The sequence below is a fragment of the Oncorhynchus mykiss genome, chromosome 19 (assembly GCF_013265735.2).
Source record: "Oncorhynchus mykiss isolate Arlee chromosome 19, USDA_OmykA_1.1, whole genome shotgun sequence".
In the NCBI taxonomy this organism is placed as follows: domain Eukaryota; kingdom Metazoa; phylum Chordata; class Actinopteri; order Salmoniformes; family Salmonidae; genus Oncorhynchus; species Oncorhynchus mykiss.
Window position 1 is genome coordinate 57,898,837 of NC_048583.1, and position 24,296 is coordinate 57,923,132.

General features: G+C 41.1%; 1 protein-coding gene across 1 annotated transcript in view; it reads right to left on the minus strand.

Moving 5' to 3' along the window:
- The window catches only part of LOC110498179 (brain-enriched guanylate kinase-associated protein-like), a 43,949-nt gene that overhangs the window by 4,880 nt on the left and 14,773 nt on the right, over nt 1-24,296 (minus strand). The window contains exons 4-5 of the mRNA XM_036955168.1: nt 2,826-2,933; nt 2,022-2,105 (exon numbers count right to left, since the gene is read on the minus strand). Coding sequence (XP_036811063.1) covers nt 2,022-2,105; nt 2,826-2,933 — 192 coding nt within the window. The remainder of the gene's footprint in view (nt 1-2,021; nt 2,106-2,825; nt 2,934-24,296) is intronic.

A 24,296-nucleotide genomic window follows, 5' to 3' on the forward strand; every position in this document is an offset into this window, starting at 1 on the left:
CTTTTTGGTTGACAATAGACGCTTGGCAGAAAAATAACATTGTTGTTTTAAAACTACGGAGCAACTGTTGAAGTCAGAAGTTTATGTACACCTTTGCCAAATATATTTAAACTAAGTTTTTCACGATTCCTGACATTTAATCATAGTAAAATGTACCTGTCTTAGGTCAGTTAGGATCACCACTTTATTTTAAGAATGTGAAATGTCAGAATAATAGTAGAGAGAATGATTTATTTCAGCTTTTATTTATTTCATCACATTCCCTGTGGGTCAGAAGTTAACATACACTGAATTAGTATTTGGTAGGATTGCCTTTAAATTGTTTACCTTGGGTCAAACGTTTTGGGTAGCCTTCCACAAGCTTCCCACAATAAGGGGTGATTTTGTAACTGAGTCAGGTTTGTAGGCCTCCATGCTCGCACACGCTTTTTCAGTTCTGCCCACAAATTCTCTATAGGATTGAGGTAAGGGCTTTGTGATGGCCACTCCAATACCTTGACTTGGTTGTCCTTAAGCCATTTTGCCACAACTTTGCAAGCATGCTTGGGGTCATTGTCCATTTGGAAGACCCATTTGCGACCAAGCTTTAACTTCCTGACTGATGTCTTGAGATGTTGCTTCAATATATCCACATAATTTTTCATCCTCATGATGCCATCTATTTTGTGAAGTACATCAGTCCTCCTGCAGCAAAGCACCCCCACAACATGATGCTGCCACTCCTGTGCTTCACCGTTGGGATGGTGTTCTTCGGCTTGCAAGCCTCTCCCTTCTTACCTTCAAACATAACTGTAGTCTGTTTTTTATGGCGGTTTAGGAGCAGTGGCTTCTTCCTTGCTGAGTGGCCTTTCAGGTTATGTCGATATAGGACTTGTTTTACTGTGGATATAGATACTTTTGAACCTGTTTCCTCCAGCATCTTCACAAGTGTCCTTTGCTGTTGTTCTGGTATTGATTTGCACTTTTCGCACCAATGTACGTTCATCTCTAGGAGACAGAACGCGTCTCCTTCCTGAGCGGTATGACGGCTGCGTGGTCCCATGGTGTTTATACTTGCGTACTATCGTTTGTACAGATGAACGTGGTTTCTTCAGGTGTTTGGAAATTGCTCCCAAGGATGAACCATACTTGTGGAGGTCTACCATTTTTTTCCTGAGGTCTTGGCTGATTTCTTTTGATTTTCCTATGATGTCAAGCAAAGAGGCACTGAGTTTGAAGGTAGGCCTTGAAATGTAAACTAGTTTTAATCACTCCAACCTAAGTGTATGTAAACTTCCCATTTCAGCTGTATTTTTAGCAGCCTGCCTACCCCATTGAGAATTGAGTGGGGAAGCAGGTGAGACTGCAGGGTTAACTAGCGCCTCCAACATGCCGTGTTCAGCAGCTTTCCTGAGGGGCTCATCTGCACACCGATCAATTTATCTGGCTGGTAATTAGCAGAGTTAAGTCCCAATGAGAATCATGCAGCATCCCTTTGATCGCGCTCAGTTATATTCACCGCTGCATTTTTTAACAGATTCGTCAATGCTCCGAGAATTGGTCATTGACATTCATTACTACTGCTGCGTCTCACTTTCAGTTGACTCAGAGGGATGTGCTTTCAAAAAACAATCACTGTTATTTCAGTATGAAAATATGAGTGTTATTATTGACAGCTGAATGTGTCATAACAACCTCTGTGGTCCCTGTTATCTTATTGTATTTCAGTAACTCCTTCAATTTCATTCCGTAGCAGCTTTGCTACTTGGCCCATACATGCTTGACATTACGTTGAAGAAATTGTCCCATGTCTGTGAGGCATTTCTAAGAGAATTGATGAGGATTTTCGCTCATGCTTCACTTCTTACTTCCCCTTTGTGTGGACTAGATGTTGTTGGAGACAGTTTGTCCTCTGTTGTGCTCAGTTGTATGGTCAAATCAACAGGGGGAGAATTAAGTGGCCATCAAGAGCCTGACAGAACAGCATTTGAGACGGGGCTGTTTGTTAGCAGTGAGTGAGTGTACAGCAGATCAGAACTCACCTCAGATAGCTTGTGGGCTCTGTGGTGTGACTTGGAGCACTGTAGGAGCTGTGCTGCCAGGTTACAGTCCTTTCTGTACAGGTCCTGGCATGGGAAAGATAGACACTGTTGTTTAGTCATAGGTTGGGGTGCCATGCAAACTTAAGAACAGTATTAATTGTAATGGGAGTAAGTGACCTAAATCTATTTAAAATGGGTTACTACAATAATTGCTTTGCAGTTATATTAAATGTACAAATAAATGTAAATTCCATGTAATTTCATGGTATTTGTACATCAGAGTAGAATGGGACCAAACAGTAATTTCAGCGTGTGGCATTCGCGTACACACCAATGCTCGACAAACAAAGAATTGTGTCCTCAAAAATTATATTACAAATTGACTACTAGTCTTTATCTGTTCTTCTCCCTCGAGTCTCTTGTGACAACCCAAAAGTTGACTTCCATTTAAAGTTGAGGGTCTCACAAGGCAAGCCTCCACTTAGGGAGAACACAATCAAAGGAACGAACACACTATCAATTACCGAACAAATTCATCCGCCCAGAGACAAATTGTGCTAGTTTTTCTGATCAGGCCCCTATTGATTTGAGGGTCACTACTGTACATCTTACTCTAGCAATTTAAAGAATGAAGAAGTTGTGATGATGAAAATGTACCGAGACTTTTATGTTTATGTTAGAGTTGGCATGGTAGGCAAGGCCATCACCAGGCTTTGGTCTAATTGGGTGTTTAGTTTTTTTCAGTGAATCCCTTCAAAAACTCATGAAGTAAGGATTTTGCGCAATGGCTGGCTATATACTCACATTGTCCTCTCTGAGCTTTTCAATGGTGATCTTGGCCTCCATGAGGTGATTGTTGAGGACGATAATCTCTCGACTCAGCGCTCTTTTCTCATCCTCATGGTGCTGGGACTAAATCACAGAGGAGAGGTGGAAAGAGGAGAGAAAGAGAGGAAATTAGGAATTGAGAGACCAAGAAGAGGGAGAAGGGGAAGTGAAAGGAGAGGAAGAGAAAGTCAAAGGAAAGCAGGAGAAAACGAATGAGAGAAGAGGTGGAGAGCAGTCAGTCAGGGGTTCACGCTCTTTCTCTGCCAGTAGCAGGTCGTAATTAAAGGAAGATTACATTGGCCAGTGCCCATATCAAATCAATTACGCTGCCAGGGTGAGAGAAAGTAGCAATCTTGGAGTCCTGAGAAATTAAAGCTTCTTGTAATTGCGGTTGCAGCGACTGTCATTTTTTACCCCGAAACCTGACAAACCTGTGATTTAGCCTCAAACAATAAACGGTTACTAGATGCTTTCTCCCCTCACCCAATCATTTTCAACATCCTGTTGTGTGGCAGGATTTGACAAAAGATGCATCATCAAGTCCCCGACGCACAATAGTCATAATTGTTTTGAAATTCAGGGGTGGGAGATAAATTAAATACAAGTCAATTAATGTCAGTTTGAGCAATAGGTTGGTATTGATATCCAAATCCATTCTGTAAGCCTCTTATTAATCAGCTCTGGGATGTTGCTTTGGCAGTCTCATTCATTCCTATGACGTTCCACATTGCAATCATATTTCACTCTGGATGGTCTTTGGCAGTCTCATTCATTCCTATGACGTTCCACATTGTAATCATATTTCACTTTGGATGGTCTTTGGCAGACTCATTCATTCCTATGACGTTCCACATTGTAATCATATTTCACTCTGGATGGTCTTTGGCGGTCTCATTCATTCCACATTGTAATCATAAATTCATAAAAAATCCTACAATGTGATTTTCTGGATTGTTTTCTTCTTCTCATTTTGTCTGTCATAGTTGAAGTGTACCTATGATGAAAATTACAGTCCTCTCTCATCTTTTTAAGTGGGAGAACTTGCACAATTGGTGGCTGACTAAATACTTTTTTGCCCCACTGTATATCTTTACTTTTAATACATTTAAAAACATTTCTACAAAATTGTTTATCACTTTGTCATTATGGGTAGATTGTGTAGATTGTGTAGATTGCTTAGGATATTTTTTAAAATCCTTTAGAATAAGCCTGTAACGTATCAAAATGTGTAAAAAGTCAAGGGGTCTGAATACTTTCCTAAGGCACTGTAAAGCAACATATTAAATAAATGAATGGGGAGAATGGGTGAGTTGATGAGTGATGGAAGCCTTATTATGTAATCACCAATTGTGAATGAAGAACAGGGCGGGCTGTGTGTATATAATGCCGGAAAAATAATAATTTTATGTGTTTTCATTTCAGGCTGTTAGGCAACAAATTACATTTTGACTTTCTATACCCACTGTATATTCATCATAATGCCGTTATTGATTTCGTGCTAAGTTTCACTATTTATCAAGACCACTTGGCGCTTATAATGTTGTTTAGGCTACTGATGTTTTCATAATTTGAACACGTGTCTTGACCGGTGGTTGGGGTATTTATTTAGATTTTTTTTGTTGTTTTAAAAAGGAGCAGTTACCGTGTTCCAAACAAATGCATTCGGTTTCATAATTCTAACAAAGACACTCCACAAATAAAATTGAAAATACTACTGTATTTTTGAGAAAAAAAGGTCAATTGTAGGCCCTTTTTAGACCTATACATGCCTCCTGTATGACCCTATGATCTGTGAACCGTACATGATACAGACAACATCTTGGTGTCATTATCCTCCTTATCGTGTGCTCTAACATATGTCTAGATTCTAAAATACACATTTTCACATTAACCTCTAAGAGTTTAAAACTTCTTCAGGATCTGTGTCCCGTCCATGGCACGGTTGAGCTAACGTAGGCTAATGTAATTAGCGTGAGGTTGTAAGCAACAAGATATTGGCAGAAAGCTTAAATTCTTGTTAATCTAACTGCACTGTCCAATTTACAGTAGCTATTACAGTGAAAGAATACCAAGCGATTGTTTGAGGAGAGTGCACAATTCTGATCATGAAAAGTTATTAATAAACAAATGAGGTACATTCGGGCAGTCCTGATACAACATTTTGAACAGAAATGCATTGTTTTTTTCTTTGTATCATCTTTTACCAGATAACGACGTGTAATGTCAATTTCCATATAAAATGTGTCATATCATTTAAAAGTACCAGAGGGCCCACTCTGACGTATTTGAAGAGTATGTTGTTACGAACAATGTCTAAAATATTAGACATTGTTGATGAGACAAAAAAAATTATAATCATGTTGAATAAATTAATAACAAATCACAGCCCTTCTTTAGGATTAAGAGTTCCCTTTGAATCCACTTTCCCATTCACTGTGTTTTTACAAACAGTACTTCTTAAAACAACCGCTTCATAGCACAGTATTGGTTTTGACTGACAGCTGTTCTGAACTTGAACACCGCTTGTGACAAGATGCCTCCCTCCCTCCTGCTAATGGGCAACTTTTGCACATTATTTGTTGTCTGAGTGAGGGAAATGCTGTAAATAAAGATGATTATTTTGAAAGATGAAATGTTAAGGACTACAATAAATACTGCTTTGATGTCATACAAGTGTAACGGATGTGAAACAGCTAGCTAGTTAGCGGTGGTGCGCACTAAATAGCGTTTCAATCGGTGACGTCACGTGACGGCCGTGGCTTTTGTGGAGCGATGGTTAACGATGCTTCGTGGGTGACTGTTGTTGATGTGTGCAGAGGGTCCCTGGTTCGCGCCCGGGTATGGGCGAGGGGACGGTCTAAAGTTATACTGTTACACAAGCAAGCCAAACATCCATCAGTCCAAATGTGCACTTCACATGTCCATATCATAAAACTCAGGTCATATACAGTACAATGTCAACGTTTATGATCACTGTGTTTGATGTACAGTTACAATATGACACAGCGTGGGTTGTTCTGAACAGAATGAGTCTATGTTTGTTGTATTGTGAGAAATTTGGCGGGAACACACATCTGAATGCACGAGTCGTGACTATTCTATGCGCACTAAAATGACGATCTGCTTCTCTGAATTGCCTAACACTGTGAGATCATATCTTGTAACTTCCATGTTGGCAATAGAACATGCTTTCAAATGATGTCCACACGCTGATTGCGATTTATAATGGACCATTTTTGGAATGTGCAAACATTGTGTAAAAGTGGGGATGCAGGGCTGTTTTCAAAATAAAACAATTTCAAGTGTGCTTGCTCTAGTTCCTCAATGGCACAGCTAAGAAAAAATAGCACCTTACAGTTGAAGACTCTTCTTTGAGTCATAAAATTGCATTGAAATTACACAGTAACTGTGCACACTTTGAAGAGTTGTGCGACCACTTGGAGACTCCAGTTAGACCTCTCACTCAAACCATTGTCATTTTATTGTCTTGTGTTCCATCTACCCCAAATTTCCCAAGAATATTCTTAGCATGTTACTGAATGTATCCAGAGTATTTTCAGATTTAGTAATATACAAATGTGTCGAAAAGCACAGTAAAAATAACATTCATTGCTGTAATCTCCAAACCTTTATCTTTTGATTGCTACCATGGGTATGCATATGCTTTCCATAGTTCTTCTGGAAGAAACATTTCAATGTAGCCCTATTCATATAGACCAATTCCCACAAGGGAAAAGGTAAAGGTAAAGGGTAAAGGGTTAATTTTTAATAAATTAATGTGGGAAATTGTATTTAATAATCAAGACATACAGTGCCTTGCGAAAGTATTCGGCCACCTTGAACTTTGCGACCTTTTGCCACATTTCAGGCTTCAAACATAAAGATATAAAACTGTATTTTTTTTGTGAAGAATCAACAACAAGTGGGACACAATCATGAAGTGGAACGACATTTATTGGATATTTCAAACTTTTTTAACAAATCAAAAACTGAAAAATTGGGTGTGCAAAATTATTCAGCCCCTTTACTTTCAGTGCAGCAAACTCTCTCCAGAAGTTCAGTGAGGATCTCTGAATGATCCAATGTTGACCTAAATGACTAATGATGATAAATACAATCCACCTGTGTGTAATCAAGTCTCCGTATAAATGCACCTGCACTGTGATACTGTTGTGAAGAAGTTTAAAGCCGGATTTGGATACAAAAAGATTTCCCAAGCTTTAAACATCCCAAGGAGCACTGTGCAAGCGATAATATTGAAATGGAAGGAGTATCAGACCACTGCAAATCTACCAAGACCTGGCCGTCCCTCTAAACTTTCAGCTCATACAAGGAGAAGACTGATCAGAGATGCAGCCAAGAGGCCCATGATCACTCTGGATGAACTGCAGAGATCTACAGCTGAGGTGGGAGACTCTGTCCATAGGACAACAATCAGTCGTATATTGCACAAATCTGGCCTTTATGGAAGAGTGGCAAGAAGAAAGCCATTTCTTAAAGATATCCATAAAAAAGTGTCGTTTAAAGAAGGTGCTCTGGTCAGATGAAACCAAAATTGAACTTTTTGGCAACAATGCAAAACGTTATGTTTGGCGTAAAAGCAACACAGCTCATTACCCTGAACACACCATGCCCACTGTCAAACATGGTGGTGGCAGCATCATGGTTTGGGCCTGCTTTTCTTCAGCAGGGACAGGGAAGATGGTTAAAATTGATGGGAAGATGGATGGAGCCAAATACAGGACCATTCTGGAAGAAAACCTGATGGAGTCTGCAAAAGACCTGAGACTGGGACGGAGATTTGTCTTCCAACAAGACAATGATCCAAAACATAAAGCAAAATCTACAATGGAATGGTTCAAAAATAAACATATCCAGGTGTTAGAATGGCCAAGTCAAAGTCCAGACCTGAATCCAATCGAGAATCTGTGGAAAGAACTGAAAACTGCTGTTCACAAATGCTCTCCATCCAACCTCACTGAGCTCGAGCTATTTTGCAAGGAGGAATGGGAAAAAATGTCAGTCTCTCGATGTGCAAAACTGATAGAGACATACCCCAAGCGACTTACAGCTGTAATCGCAGCAAAAGGTGGCGCTACAAAGTATTAACTTAAGGGGGCTGAATAATTTTGCACGCCCAATTTGTCAGTTTTTGATTTGTTAAAAAAGTTTGAAATATCCAATAAATGTCATTCCACTTCATGATTGTGTCCCACTTGTTGTTGATTCTTCACAAAAAAATACAGTTTTATATCTTTATGTTTGAAGCCTAAAATGTGGCAAAAGGTCGCAAAGTTCAAGGGGGCCGAATACTTTCGCAAGGCACTGTAGTCCATATTTTAGAGCACACTATAAGGACTCTGGACACCAAGATGTTGTCTGTTTCATGTACAGTTCAAAGATCACATGGTCTTACAGGAGGCATGTACTGTATATAAAAAGGGCCTAAAGTGTCCACTTTCATCACGATTTTCTCAAAATTGATTTGTCATACAAATCTTAAAAGCTTTTCAAACATCCTTCCTCCCAATAATTTTTTTTTGTGAAAGTTGCCAAAACAACCTGATACCCCAAAATACTTTCCACTCCCGCTGCCTTGGAATCCCCCATATATGACAAATCCAGAATACTACTGGGTTTATAGATGAATATCGAAAGATTGTATTCTGACATGCAGATGTAATCTATCTCCCTCACTTGTGATATTCTTGTCAATTTGTAGCTAAACTGTGTTTTTCAGTGGATTTATTTATATATTACACTCCCAAGGGAACAATGAAAACTTTTATCTCTTGACATCAGATTGACAAATGGCTCATGCACCGTCATTTTAATCAAACCTGAGTCAGCCGTTCCTTGCGTAAATCATGAGATGAGGAAACATGATGAGAATAGATAACACCAACCTCACTCGTAAATTGCTATTGTATCTACATCCAGATTGGCTCTGTATAGACTAAGGTAACAACCAAACAATTTGTAATGACCAAGGTTACATTTTGTCCTCTCTGCTGAATAGAACGCTCCGTGGGTGACAATGAAGCGAGAATTACTCCTAGATTGAGTCGTGTCCTGCTCCATTTCCTACTGTACAATATAACGATGCCGAAGGTCACATTGACACGAATTGTGACTGACTGTTATTAGGGTCAGAGCACAGGGCAATTAGACATTTCCCCTCACCTTCCCATCCAACCACTGCTGCAGGATTGGGCGAAGTGGTTTCCATGACAACCTTTCAAATCAAAACGGTACCCTGTTTTGCACAAACCCAACAGATGTTGATTCCTCTCGCCGTATGATGTAAAATTCTAATGGAATAGTAAGATAAACAAGGTCTGACTTCCGGGTTCTGTTTTCCTGTAATGATTTTGAGAGGAGAGGGTTTAATAAGTACAAATGTGTGTTGGGTGAGAAAGAACCTGGTTTGTGAATGACTGCGGTATTGTGATTTCCCCATGCTGTTTCGGCTGTCTGTCTGTCTCCACTGAACTGCTATCTTCTCCAGGCCAACAAACACTGAAGTTGGGGGATGGGAGAAAACTTTTTTTGTTTATTTAACTAGGCAAGTCAGTTAAGAACAAATTCTTATTTACAATGATGGCCTAGGAACAGTGGGTTAACTGCCTTGTTCAGGGTGCAGAACAACCTATTTTTACCTTGTCAGTTGGGGGTTTGATCTAGCAACCTTTTGATTACTGGCCCAATGCTCTAACCACTAGGCTACCTGCCGCCTCTACGCTCTAACCACTAGGCTACCTGCCGCCTCTACGCTCTAACCGCTAGGCTACCTGCCACCCCAAGTTGGGGAAGGGGAGAGAAAAACACAAGGTTATATAGGCTTCTGTGGAAAAAAATACAAATTCTAACCTTAAGAAAAAGAATTTCCAACCGTCTCATAAATAACCACCTACCATAAAGTTTTAAATGCTCAATCGGTAAAATATTTTGTGAAATATCTACAAGTCCCTAAAGGAGAGGGCTATGTGACATAAAAGCCATTTAATTTAAAGTTTGATGTGCTTCAACTGAACATTAGGTTTTCTTTTCCCCTTTTGGCACAATTTCAATTCTTAGGTTGAGAGACAGTATTTTTGAAGAAGTTCATATCGTTATCTAGGTCCAGTTTGATAGTTGTTTGAGATATTTCCATCAATCGACGACAAGCCCAGTTAATGGATGAGGGGTAACGCATTCTGGTAGGTCAAATGTGAAGACGGGCAGACGAGCAAGAGGAGCAAAACAACGGGATGATTTAAGAAGATCAAGTTAAACATTTCAGCATATCATCAAATCCTCTCTGATATCTTTGGCACCTCGAGTAGCAACATCAATACAATGGAAACTCAACTAGCATGTGACTTTTTTCGCTGAACAAAGCAGAATGATGCTTTGTTTTCATTGAAAAGCTTTGACTAATGAGAACATAGTGAATGGCACCTTGAGAAATCTGTGACTCAGAAAACATGCACTTCTGGCATACTAGTGAGCATGGCAGAAATGCAACACACACTGATGAGAACTGTTATTATGGATGAAGTGTCTCTGAACCACCCACTGCAGTGTGAGTAGGGCCGGGAGCTGCCTGCTTAGTCGAGGTCTAGGAAAGCACACACACACACCCTTAATCAGAACAGCCTCAATTCCATCGGGGCGTGGACTTTACAAGGTGTCGAAAGCATTCCACAGGGATGCTGGCCTATATTGACTCCAATGAAGTCACTTGTAAAACCCACTTCAATCAGTGTAGATGAAGGAGAAGAGACAGGTTAAATAATGATTTTTTGTGAGTACCAGCCAACCAGCCAACTTGAGACAACTGTTGGAACACTGCTGTGTCAAGTTGGCTGGATATCTTTTCGGGAAACTGCTGAGCATGAAAAACCCAACAGCGTTGCAGTTCTTGACACAAACCGTTGCGCCTGGCACCTACTACCATACCCTGTTCAAAGGCACTTAAATATTTTTTCTTGCCCATTCAGCCTCAAACCTGACTAGTCTCCCAGTCCCTGCAGCTGAAAAACATCCCCACAGCATGACGCTGCCACCACCATGCTTCACTGTAGAGATGGTGACAGGTTTCCACCGGAGGTGACGCTTGGCATTCAGGCCAAAGAGTTCAATCTTGGTTTCATCAGACCAGAGAATCTTGTTTCTCATGGTCTGAGAGTCCTTTATGTGCCTTTTTGGCAAACTCCAAGCAGGCTGTCATGTGCCTTTTACTGAGGAGTGGCTTCCGTCTGGGCACTCAGTGATTCAGAAATGGTTGTCCTTCTGGAATGTTCTCAAAACTCCACAGAGGAACTCTGGAGCTCTGTCAGAGTGACCATCGGGATCTTGGTCACCTCCCTGACCAAGGCCCTTCTCCCCTGATTGCTCAGTTCGGCTGGCGGCCAGCTCTAAGAAGAGTCTTGGTGGTTCCAAACTTCTTCCATTTAAGAATGATTGAGGCCACTTTGTTCTTGGGGACCTTCAATGTTCCATAAATAAATAGGTAACCCTCCTCAGATCTGTGCCTTGACACAATCCTGTCTCGGAGCTCTACGTACAATTCCTTCAACCTTATGACTTGGTTTTTGCTCTGATATGCACTGTCAACTGTGGAACCTTATATAGACAGGTGTGTGCCTTTCCTAATCATGTCCGATCAATTTAATTTACCACAGGTGGACTCCAATCAAACGTGTGCAAAGCTGTCATCAAGAAAAGGGGTGGCTATTTGAAGAATCTAAAATATAACATATCTTTTGATTTGTTTAACACTTTTTTGGTTACTACATGATTCCATATGTGTTATTTGATAGTTTGATGTCTTCACTATTATTATACAATGTAGAAAATAGTACAAGTAAAGAAAAACCCTTGAATGAGTCAGTGTTCTAAAACTTTTGACTGGTAGTGTAATTCTTCTCAACAACGGGCTATGGTCAATAATTTCAAAGGCTGCACTGAAATCTAACAGTACAGCTCCCACCATCCTCTTATTATCAATTTCTTTCAACCAATCATCAGTCATATGTGTCAGTGCAGTACATGTTGAGTGCCCTTCTCTATAAGCATGATGAAAGTCTGTTGTTAATTTGTTTATCGAGAAATAGCATTGTATTTGGTTAATCACATTTTTTCCAACAGTTTGCTAAGAGCTGTTAGCAAGTGAATAGGTCTGCTGTTAAAATCAGTAAAGGCCGCTTTGGGTAGCGGAATGACTTCCTGGCTTCCCTCCAGGCCTGAGGACAAACACTTTCCTCCAGGCTCAGATTAAAGATATGATAGAGAGGAGTAGCTATAGAGTCAGCTACCATCCTCAGTAGCTTTCCATCTAAGTTGTCAATGCCAGGTTCGTCATTCTTGATCAATATCAATTTATCCACCTTTCCCACACTAACTTTACAAAATTCAGACTTATAATGCCTATCTTTAATTTAATTTAATTTTTATGCATTAATATGATCGCTCATTATTCGTTGTTGACATTTCCTGCCTAAGTTTGTCCACTTTGCCAATTAAGTAATGATTTAACGATGGAGTATGAACGATGGAGTTAAATTTGTCTTTCTGCCCATAATTTCATTTAAAGTACTCCAAAATGGTTTTTCCCTCATTCTTTATATCATTGATGTTGGCTTCAAAATACAGTTTATTTTTCTTTTTGTTGTCACATAATTTCTCAATTTGCAGTAAGATGTGCAGCCATACAATTGTTCAATTCCTCATCAATCCATGGAGCCTTAACAGTTCTAACAGCCAGTATATTAACAGGTGCATGTCTATCAATAATTGAAAGAAGCAATATCATAAATTCACAAAGTGCAGTGTCTAGATGCTCCTTATTACTAGCATCAGACCAACAAATACGTTTAACATCATCCCTATAAGAGTCACAGGAAAATATTTTTGGGAACTTTGGCTTTCCTGGATATAGCCACTATATTGTGATCACTGTATCCAATGGGTATGGAAACAGTTTTAGAACAAAGTTTTACAGTATTAGTAAAAATGTGATCAATACACATGGATGATCTTGTTCCTGTAGTGTTTGTAAACAACCTGGTACAGTTGAAGTCGGAAGTTGACATACACTTGGGTTGGAGTCATTAAAATTAGTTTTTCAACCACTCCACAAATTTCTTGTTAACAATCTATAGTTTTAGCAAGTCGGTTAGGACATCTACTTTGTGCACGACAGAAGGGATTTTTCCAACAATTGTTAACAGACAGATTATTTCACTTATAATTCACTGTATCACAATTCCAGTGGGTCAGAGGTTTACATGCACTAAATTGACTGTGCCTTTATACAGCTTGGAAAATTCCAGAAAATGTTGTCATGGCTTTAGAAGCTTCTGATAGGCTAATTGACATAATTTGAGTCAATTGGAGGTTTACCTGAGGATGTATTTCAAGGCCTACCTTCAAACGCTGTGCCCCTTTGCTTGACATCATGGGAAAATCAAAAGAAATCAGCCAAGAGATCAGACAAAACATTATAGACCTCCACAAGTCTGGTTCATCCTTGGGAGCAATTTCCAAATGCCTGAAGGTACCACGCTCATCTGTACAAACAGTAGTACGCAAGTATAAACACCATGGGACCACGCAGCCGTCCTACCGCTCAGGAAGGAGATGATTCTGTCTCCTAGAGATGAATGTACTTTGGTGCGAAAAGTGCAAATCAATCCCAGAACAACAGCAAAGGACCTTGTGATGATGCTGGAGGAAACAGGTACAAAAGTTTCTATAGCCACTCTAAAACCAGTCCTATGTCAACATTACCTGAAAGGCCGCTCAGCAAGGAAGAAGCCACTGCTCCAAAACCAACAAAAAAAAAGCCAGACTACGGTTTGCAACTGCACATTGGGACAAAGATTTTACTTTTTTGAGAAATGTCCTCTGGTCTGATGAAACAAAAATATAACTGTTTGGCCATAATGACCATCGTTATGTTTGGAGGAGAAAGGGGGAGGCTTGCAAGCAGAAGAACACCATTCCAACTGTTCAGCACGGGGTGGCAGCATCATGTTGTGGGGGTGTTTGCTGCAGGAGGGACTGGTGCACTTCACAAAATAGATGGCATCATGAAGCAGGAAAATTATGTGGATATACTGAAGCAACATCTCAAGACATCAGTCAGGAAGTTAAATCTTGGTCGCAAATGGGTCTTCCAAATTAACATTGACCACAAGCATACTTACAAAGCCGTCGCAAAATGGCTTAAGGACAACAAAGTCAAGGTATTGGAGTGTCCATCACAAAGCCCTGACCTCAATCCTATAGAAAATGTGTGGGCAGAACTGAAAAAGAGTGTGCGTGCAAGGAGGCCTACAAACCTGACTCAGTTACACCAGCTCTCTCAGGAGGAATGGGCCAAAATTAATTTATTGTGGGAAGGTTGTGGAAGGCTCCCTGAAACTTTTGACCCAAGGTAAACAATTTAAAGGCAATGCTACCAAATACTAATTGAGTGTATGTAAACATCTGACCCACTGGGAATGTGATGAAAGAAATAAAAGCTGAAATAAAATGATCTCTCCTATTATTCTGACATTCTTAAAATAAAGTGATGATCATAACTGACCTAAAATGGGAATAGTTTACTAGGATTAATTGTCAGGAATTGTGAAAAACTGAGTTTAAATGTATTTGGCTAAGGTGTATGTAAACTTCTGACTTTAACTGTAGGTTGATTAACAACCTGGTCCAGATTACAGGCACTGGTTACAGTGAGAAGCTTCCTCTTGAGCGGACAGCTAGAAAGTAGACCTCTCTGTTTACATCACATATACTATCAAGCATTTCACACACATTATTTAAATACTGACTGTTGAGTATTTGGTGGCCTATGGCAGCACCCCAAAATAATAGGCTTTAGATCAGGCAGGTGAACCTGCAACCACAACAATTTGATAATGCTTGACATGAGATCTTCTCTAAGCATTACAGGGATATGGCTCTGAATATATACAGAAACACCTCCCCATAAGCACTACTGTCTCTTCTTTAGATGTTATATCCTTGTATTGCTTCTGCTGTATCATCAAAGGGATTATGTAAATGAGTCTCAGAAATGGTTAAAGAACTAATGTTATCTGATGTTAGCAAGTTATTGATTTCATGAACCTTATTTCTAAGGCTACACACTGTATATTACTATGGGCTATTTTTAGCCCTTTCCTTTGAAGCTTCTCAGAGATTGACGTAATATGGTAAAGAGCAAACCAGGAAAGATAAAAAAACAAACATTCAGAAGTCCATTAATCAGTTGTAAGTGTGCGTAAGTGTGTGTGTGTGCTTTGGGGTTGAAGCTACAAACCCATAGGCTTGGCTCTCTCATCCCTTCCTGGCTTTTGGGAGGGAGGGTTGACAATGAGGCTGTCATAGCAGATGTAAGCAATGTCCCCAAGCGCTCTGGAAGCTTTCACTGGTGAGTTCTTTCCTCTTTTGGAGCACAGTTTCAGGATAGTCCTCGTTGAGGAAGATGTACGTTCCGCTACCTTGTCCTTGAACCTCAGGAACTTGACCACTATCAGCCTGGGCCTGTCACCTAGACCGGTGGTGGGTTTACCAGTCCTGTGGGAGCGCTCCACCTCTTCAGTTTCTCAGAGATAATTTCCCTCACTTTGTCCTCAGACTCCATCCATGTGGAGATTCTGCAATTCTGTCCACAGCAATGTTGTTCCTTTTTGACTGTGCATCAAAATAGTCAGATTTCTCCATCATTTATATCATAGATTCACATGCTGTCACGTCCTGACCATAGAGAGTCCTTATTTTCTATGGTTAGAGTAGGTCAGGGCATGACTGGAGGGTTAGTCTAGTGTCATGACATTGGCCTGGGAGTAGGTTTATGACAGTCATAAATACCTCTTTCCCCCCTCTTTCCTCTCTCTACCCTACTGATGTTACATTTGCAAAAACCCTTGGTTAACATAGAGATTCTGGGAACATCAGAAGGTGGGGGGAAATGAACTATATTCTGGTAATCCGACCAATTGAACATATGCGGTGGTACTTAATGAATATGATGTCAGTTCGGTTGTCATCTGAGACATTCTCATCAATGATAAGATGACATAAACTCTAGAGTGGAAAGTCTACACATCAGAATTATCAGATTCACATGGAACTGTTGTTCAATTTAAATGTTTGAATATGAAATTATTCGTGATGGGATGAAATGTGATTTTAGCTTCTTAAATGTGACATTTGGGTTTTCATAAGATAGGGCTCTGCACAATCAGTGGCCCGCTCCTGTGAAGGGACATGGGCTATAAAACTTTTCAAACATGCCTTCTCCCTTCCTATATAAGCCCTTGACGACAATATAACCTCCTGTTCCGAGGACGTGAGGACGACGGTCCTATGTCAGAATGGTTCAGAAAATAACTACAGAAAAAAGCCAACATCAGAGTGAACTTTGGTTGCAAATGGTATGAACTTTGAACTCATATTCACTACAGAAGTGATACCTCCTAGCCGTTGAGTTGGCAACAGCCGCTGCAAACGAGGGTTAGGAAGGAACAGACAGAGTATCCCGTCTACCACACAACAACGCTACTACAACGTATCCAATTTACCAGCAGAGACATTCTTCAAAGGACTCGGTTGGGCAACGCGGCCTTCCATCTACCACCAACCTACAGAAGCGCAGCTCAGAGTAAATATTTATTGCATTTTCCTTTTCCAAATGGGTGGTAATTTAGAATGCATCAGATACTGTATTTACGATAGCACAGCTTCGCCTTTGTTCCTCAGTCTTCCCGCTCTTTCACTCAAACCCAGCCCCTTTTCTTTTGTGTAACCAGCTGTCATATCTGTTCCTTCCGCTAGGGACGTTTTCCTTTATGACGTAATTTGTAATCAAGTTATGATTTAATTATGTGTATGTGTAATTCTTTGTGATTAGCTAGGTATTTAGTAAATAAATAATTAAACCCAATTTTGTATTGCTGATTCAACTTGTGAGCCAGGGTTCGTGCAGATAACCAAAAATGTACAACTTTCAGATGAGACTGAATTAAGATGACGATTAATATTGACTGCTATTGATGTAAAATATTACTAGGTCTTTCAGAGTTTATTCAGAAGATAACAGCTCTATAAATATTATTTTGTGGTGCCCGACTCTCTAGTTAATTACATTTACATGATTAGCTCGATCAGGTAATATTAATTACGGATAAATTATTTTATAGAATAGCATGTCATATCACTTAATCCGGCATAGCCAAAGACATGACACTAGTTTATTATTTCTATGTGGGGTTCTAGGTTTGTTTTTCTATGTCGGTTATTGTTTATGATTCCCAATTAGAGGCAGCTGGTAATCGTTGTCTCTAATTGGGGATCATATTTAAGTAGCTGTTTTTCCACCTGTGTTTATGGGGTATTGTTTTGAGTTAGTGCACATAGCATCTCTGTTGTCACGGTTCGTTGTTAGTTTATTTTTTATTTGTTTTTGTCTTTGCTCAGTTTCACTTTCTATTAAATAATGTGGAACTCAACATCTGCTGTGCCTTGGTCCGACATTTATTCTAGCGAACGTAACAGAATATCCCGTCACAACAGGACCAAGCAGCGTGCCCAGGAGGAGAGGGTAACATGGACTTGGGAGGAGATTCTGGACGGGAAGGGATCCTGGACTTGGGAAGAAATCCTGGCAGGACAGGATCACCTTCAATGGCGGGAGTCGCAAGGAGAGAAGGGAGAACAGCGACGATGCCGGGATTTGTGGCCACAAGGAAAGCCCAAAAGACAGGGGGAACACGGGGTGGTACACGGTGTGGTCGGCGGAGCAGAGGTGTGAACCAGTGACAACATGGGAGGAGGTAGAGAGGTGGTCGGTCGAGTGCCAGAACCCGCCTAGGAGTCAATGGAACAGTGCGAAGAGGGATAACGGAGATTGGAGTTAGCGAGGAGTATTTATTTCATTTAACCTTTATTTAACCAGGAAGGGCTCATTGAGATTTAAAATCTCTTTTTCAAGAGTGTCCTGGCCAAGATAGGCAGCACCAAGTCATTACAAACATTACAGACAAATAACATGAAAAACTACAAGCAATCTAGTAAAAACCATAGAATTCACAAGAGTATAACAAAATCAAAAACAGCAAATTAAAAACATTGACAGGTCAGGGAATCAGTCTCAAGATCATTCATCAGTGATTTAAAAATACCAATCGGGACAAGTTCTTCCAGTTTAAAAGTATTTTGTAAGGTGTTCCAAGACGATGGCGCAGAGTACATAAAAGCCCTTTTACCAAATTCAGTTCGGACATTCGGAACAGTAGGATAAAGTCCAGCGAACGAAGAGAGTACCCACCACATTTCTGAACAATAAAAATGCCAAAATAAAAAGGTAGTAAACCCAAAATGGCTTTGTAAATAAAAATATACCAGTGCCTGAGCCTACGAGTGACTAGAGAAGGCTAGCCAACCCTGGTATACAAAGTGCAGTGGTGCGTAAGGGTTTTGCAGTTTAAAATAAATCTCAAAGTGCCATGGTAAAGGGTGTCAATTGATCTCAAACACTGAGCGGAAGCATTCATATATAAAATATCCCCTTAGTCTAGTAAAGGCATAAATGGAGATGATACTAGCCTCCTTCTGGCTTCAAAAGAAAAACAGCCCATGTTCCTAAAATTAAATCCCAATTTCAACTTCAGTTTTTGTTGAATATGCAATTTAAAAGAGAGGCCGTCATCCATTAAAATTATATTTATTTATATGAGGATACAACCTCAATCTCCTTGCCCTGGCAGGTAGTAATAGGTGAAAGGTTCAGAGGTCTATTTCTTGCTTTAGAAAACACCATTAGATTAGTTTTGTCAGTATTGAGGAAAAGCTTCAATTGACACAAGGTATGTTGAACAGTATAAAAAGCAGTTTGCAAGTTCTGAAAAGCTTTTGTAAGAGACGAGGCATAACAGTAAATAACAGTATCATTAGCATAAAAATGAAGTTGCGTATTTTGGACATTTTTGTCTAAATAATTTATATAAATAGTGAATAAGAGAGGACCACGTACAGAGCCTTGGGGCACACCATTAAAGACAGACAATTTAACAGACATAAGCCCATCAAATTGAGGGCACTGAGTTCTATAAGACAGATAGTTAGCAAACCATGCAACTGCATGCTCTGAAAGACCTACACTCGACAATCTCTGCCTTAGTATAGCATGATCAACTGTATCAAAAGCCTTAGGGAGATCAATAAAAAGTGAGACAGTGCTTCAGTGATCTCCTTTAAAACTCCTTCCTGAAGCCCAATTAGTACATTGATAAAATAGAGTTTGTAAATAAAAACTATTTTAGCTGTTCACTCACAAGGGTTTCAAGTATTTTCACCAGGTGTGACAGCTTTGAGATTGGCCTATAATTATTTAAAAGAGTTGGATCTCCCCCTTTTAAAAGTGGTTGGACAAATGCTGATTTCCAGATCTTTGGAATTTCATTACATTCCAGGGTTAGATTGAACAGAGATGTAAGTGGTTCAGCTATGAAATCAGCTGCCAGATTTAAAAAGCAGGGATCCAAAAGATCAGGACCTGCAGGCTTTATCTGTTCTAAGGATTTCAGGGCTATGTACCACCTGCACTGAGAATGGCAAAAAGCTGAAAGTTTGACCAGCTCTCACTGGTTCATCCACACAGGGTTGTACAGAGACAGAGGACACTGAATCAAACAGCCTACCAGATGAAACAAAGTGCTCATTGAAACAATTCAGCATTTCAGTTTTGTCATATACAGCAACAGAGTCCTTCAAAACACATGACGGTAATTCATTAACATTACTGTTACCAGACATAGGCTTAATAGCCTTCCAAAACTTTCTAGGGTCATTCAGGTTATCAGTGGTAACAGACATAAAATACTCAGACTTGGCCTTCCTGAGAAGAAAATAACAATTGTTTCTTAACTGCCTAAAAATAAGCCAATCAGCATCAGAACATGATTTCCTTGCTTTAGCCCAGGCTAGATTACTGTCGTGAATAATACAAGACAGCTCAGAAGAAAACCATGGATTATCCCGGCCTTTAACCCTGAACCTGCGGAATGGGGCATGTTTGTTTACTATTTGGAAAAAAACACCATGAAAGAATTTCCAGGCAGTTTCCACATCAGGGATAAACTCAATCTTACTCCCGTCAAAATAAAACAAATCATGAAAGAAAGCCTGCTCATTAAAACACTGCAGATTTCTCTTACGAATAAAACGTGGGTTTGTCTTTGGAACCTTAGTATTTCTAACAGCAACAACAGCACAATGGTCACTTAAATCATTACAAAAAACACCAACCGCAGAATATTTATGTGGAACATTTGTCAATATCAAATCAATCAGGGTAGATTTATCTGGGCATTTAAGAGTTGGGCGAGTGGGTGAGTTAATCAACTCGGTAAGATTCATAGAATTACATGCTGGTCCCAGTGCGCCTCCCCAGTCCCCTACGTCCTGTGCCTGCTCCTCGTCCTCGCCCAGATGTACGCCCCCACAGCCTAGTACGTCCTATGCTAGCTCCTCGCACCATGCGAAGTGTGTCATCGTTCCGGTACAATTTGTGCCGGTTCTACGCACCAGGTCTTCAGTTTTCCTCCACAGCCCAGTGCGTCCTGTGCTAGCTCCTCGCACTTGCCGTGTGAGGTGTGTCATCGAACCGGTACCATTGATGCAGGCTATACGCACCAGGTCTCCGGTGCGCCTTCACAACCCAGTACGTCCTGTTCCTTCTCCCCGCACTCGCCCTGAAGTGCGTGTCACCAGTCCGGTGCCACCTGTACCGGCCCCACGCATCAGGCCTCCAGTGCGCCTCCCCAGTCCAGTACGTCATGTGCCTGCTCCTCGCGCTCGCCTTGAGGTGCGTGTCACCAGTCCGGTACCACCAGTGCCGGCTACACGCACCAGGCTTTCTGCGACGATCCCCAGTCCAGAGCTTCCGGCGACAGTTCCCAGTCCAGAGCTTCCGGCGACAGTTCCCAGTCCAGAGTTTCTGGCGACGGTTCCCAGTCCAGAGCTTCCGGCGACGGTTCCCAGTCCAGAGCTTCCGGCGACAGTTCCTAGCCCAGAGCTTCCGGCAACAGTTCCCAGTCCAGAGCTTCCAGCGACAGTTCCCAGTCCAGAGCTTCCGGCGACAGTTCCCAGTCCAGAGCTTCCGGCGACATTTCCCAGTCCAGATCTTCCGGCAACAGTTCCACAGCCCAGAACCTCCAACGACGGTCCACAGTCCGGAACCTCCAACGACGGTCCACAGTCTGGAACCTCCAAATACGGTCCACAGTCCAGAACCTCCTGAGACGGTCCACAGCCAGGAACCTCCTGAGATGGTCCACGGTCCAGAACCTCCTGAGGTGGTCCACGGTCCGGAACCTCCTGAGGTGGTCCACGGTCCAGAACCTCCTGAGGTGGTCCACGGTCCGGAACCTCCTGAGGTGGTCAACGGTCCGGAACCTCCAGCTCAATGGCAGGAGCCTTCCCCTGCACCGATGTCCAGTCCAAACATGGCGTCCAGTCCAGCTCCATGGCAAGAGTCTTCCTCTGCACCGATGCCCAGTCCAGACATGGCGTCCAGTCCCTCTCCATGGCAAGGAGTCTTCCTCTGAACCAATGTCCAGGCCAGGGTCAGTGTCCAGTCTCGCTCCATGGCAGGAGCCTTCCTCAGCATCTAGGTCCAGTCTATGCACAATGTTCAGCCTGGGTCCATGGCTGAATCCGCAGGATGAGCAGGTTCTTCGGCCCGCACCAGAGCCGCCACCAAAGATGGTGGATCTGCAAGCGGAGCGGGTTCTTCGTCCCGCACCAGAGCCGCCTCCGATGCTGGCAGATCCGCGGGATGAGCGGGTTCTTCGTCCCGCACCAGAGCCGCCTCCGATGCTGGCGGATCCGCGGGATGAGAGTGTACTTCGTCCTGCACCAGAGCCGCCACCGACACTAGACACCCACTCCCTAACCCTCCCTTTTGGTTTCAGGTTTTGCGGCCGGAGTCCGCACCTTTGGGGGGTGGTACTGTCACGTCCTGACCATAGAGAGTCCTTATTTTCTATGGTAGAGAAGGTCAGGGTGTGACTGGGGGGTTAGTCTAGTTTATTATTTCTATATGGGGTTCTAAGTTTGTTTTTCAATGTCGGTGATTGTGTATGATTCCCAATTAGAGGCAGCTGGTAATCGTTGTCTCTACTTGGGGATCATATTTAAGTAGCTGTTTTTCCCACCTGTGTTTATGGGATATTGTAGTTCGTGCACGTAGCATCTCTGTTGTCACGGTTTGTTGTTAGTTTATTGTTAATTGTTTTTTGTCTTTGCTTAGTTTCACTTTCTATTAAATAATGTGGAACTCAACATCCGCTGTGCCTTGGTCCAACATTTATTCTAGCGAACGTGACACATGCAGAACTGACGTCCTCTCTCAATGACTTACAGATTGGTGTCATCTTATTATGGATATATATGAATAGAAGACATTATGGATATATATGAATAGAAGACATTATGGATATATATGAATAGAAAACATTATGGATATATATGAATAGAAGACATTATGGATATATATGAATAGAAAACATTATGGATATATATGAATAGAAGACATTATGGATATATATGAATAGAAAACATTATGGATATATATGAATATGTATATATTAGTATATGAATAGAAAAGGTGTGCAAAGGAGCAGTAGTTATATAGGATGAGACTCGACTAGAAAACAGTATATACATATAAAGTGGGTAAAGCAGTATGTAAACATTCGTAAAGTGACCAGTGTTCAGTTGAAGTCGGACGTTTACATACACCTTAGCCAAAAACATTTAAACTCAGTGTTTCACAATTCCTGACATTTAATCCCACTAATCGTTCCCTGTGTTAGCTCAGTTAAGATCACCACTTTATTTTAAGAATGTGAAATGTCAGAACAATAGTAGAGATAAATATTTATTTCAGCTTTTATTTCTTTCATCACATTCCCAGTGGGTCAGAAGTTTACATACACTCAATTAGTATTTGGTAGCATTGCCTTTAGATTGTTTAACTTGGGTCAAACGTTTCGGGTAGCATTCCACAAGCTTCCCACAATAAGTTGGGTGAATTTTGGCCCATTCCTCCTGACAGAGCTGGTGTAACTGAGTCAGGTTTAGTTTAGTTTAGTTTATTAATTCAACTATTTTATAAAACAAGAACACATAAATCATAAAAGCCATACATGCACATGAATAAAATCATTGAGGATAACACACAAAGTCTGGGACTTATTTCCATTGTGGCAAGATGGCTAGACAAGATCGAACAAAGCATGGCAGTGAAATGATAAAACAAAAATAGAGAAGAAGAATATCTCTCATTATTCCAGGTACATCATGGGAAAATTTGTTTGTAGGCCTCCTTGGTCACAAACGCTTTTTCAGTTCTGCCCACAAATTTCCTATAGGATTGAGGTCAGGGCTTTGTGATGGCCATTCCAAAACCTTGATTTTGTTGTCCTTAAGCCATAACTTTGTAAGTATGCTTGGGGTCATTGTCCATTTGAAAGACCCATTTGGGACCAAGCTTTAACTTCCTGACTGATATATTGAAGCAACATCTCAAGACATCTACATAATCTTCCATTCCCATGATTCCATCTATTTTGTGAAGTGCACCGGTTTGTCCTGAAGCAAAGCACCCCCACTTCATGATGCTGCCACCCCCGTGCTTCACGGTTGGGATGGTGTTCTTCGGCTTGCAAGCCGCCCATTTTTCCCTCCAAACATAACGATGGTCATTATGGCCAAACAGCTCTATTTTTGTTTCATTAGACCCGAAGACATTTCTCCAAAAAGTATGATCTTTGTCCCCGTGTGCAGTTGCAAACCGTAGTCTAGCTTTTTTATGGAGGTTTTGGAGCAGTGTCTTCTTCCTTGATGAGCGGCTTTTCAGGTTATGACGATATAGGACTCGTTTTTACTGTGGATATAGATACTTTTGTACCTGTTTCCTCCAGCATCTTCACAAGGTCCTTTGCTGTTGTTCTGGGATTGATTTGCACTTTTCGCACCAAAGTACGTTCATCTCTAGGAGACAGAACAAATCTCCTTCCTGAGCGGTATGATGGCTACATGGTCCCACAGTGTTTATACTTGCGTTCTATTGTTTGTACAGATGAACATGATACCTTCAGGCATTTAGAAATTGCTCCCGAGGATGAACCATACTTGTGGAGCTCCACACTTTTTTTTCTGAGGCCTTGGCTGATTTCCTTTGATTTTTCCATGATGTCAAGCAAAGAGACACTGAGTTTGAAGGTAGGCCTTGAAATACATCCACAGGTACAACTCCAATTGACTCAAATTATGTTAATTAGCCTATCAGAAGCTTCTAAAGCCATGCTCAGGCACAGTCAACTTAGTGTATGTAAACTTTTGCCCCACTGGAGTTGTGATACAGTGAATGAAAAGTGAAATATTCTCTCT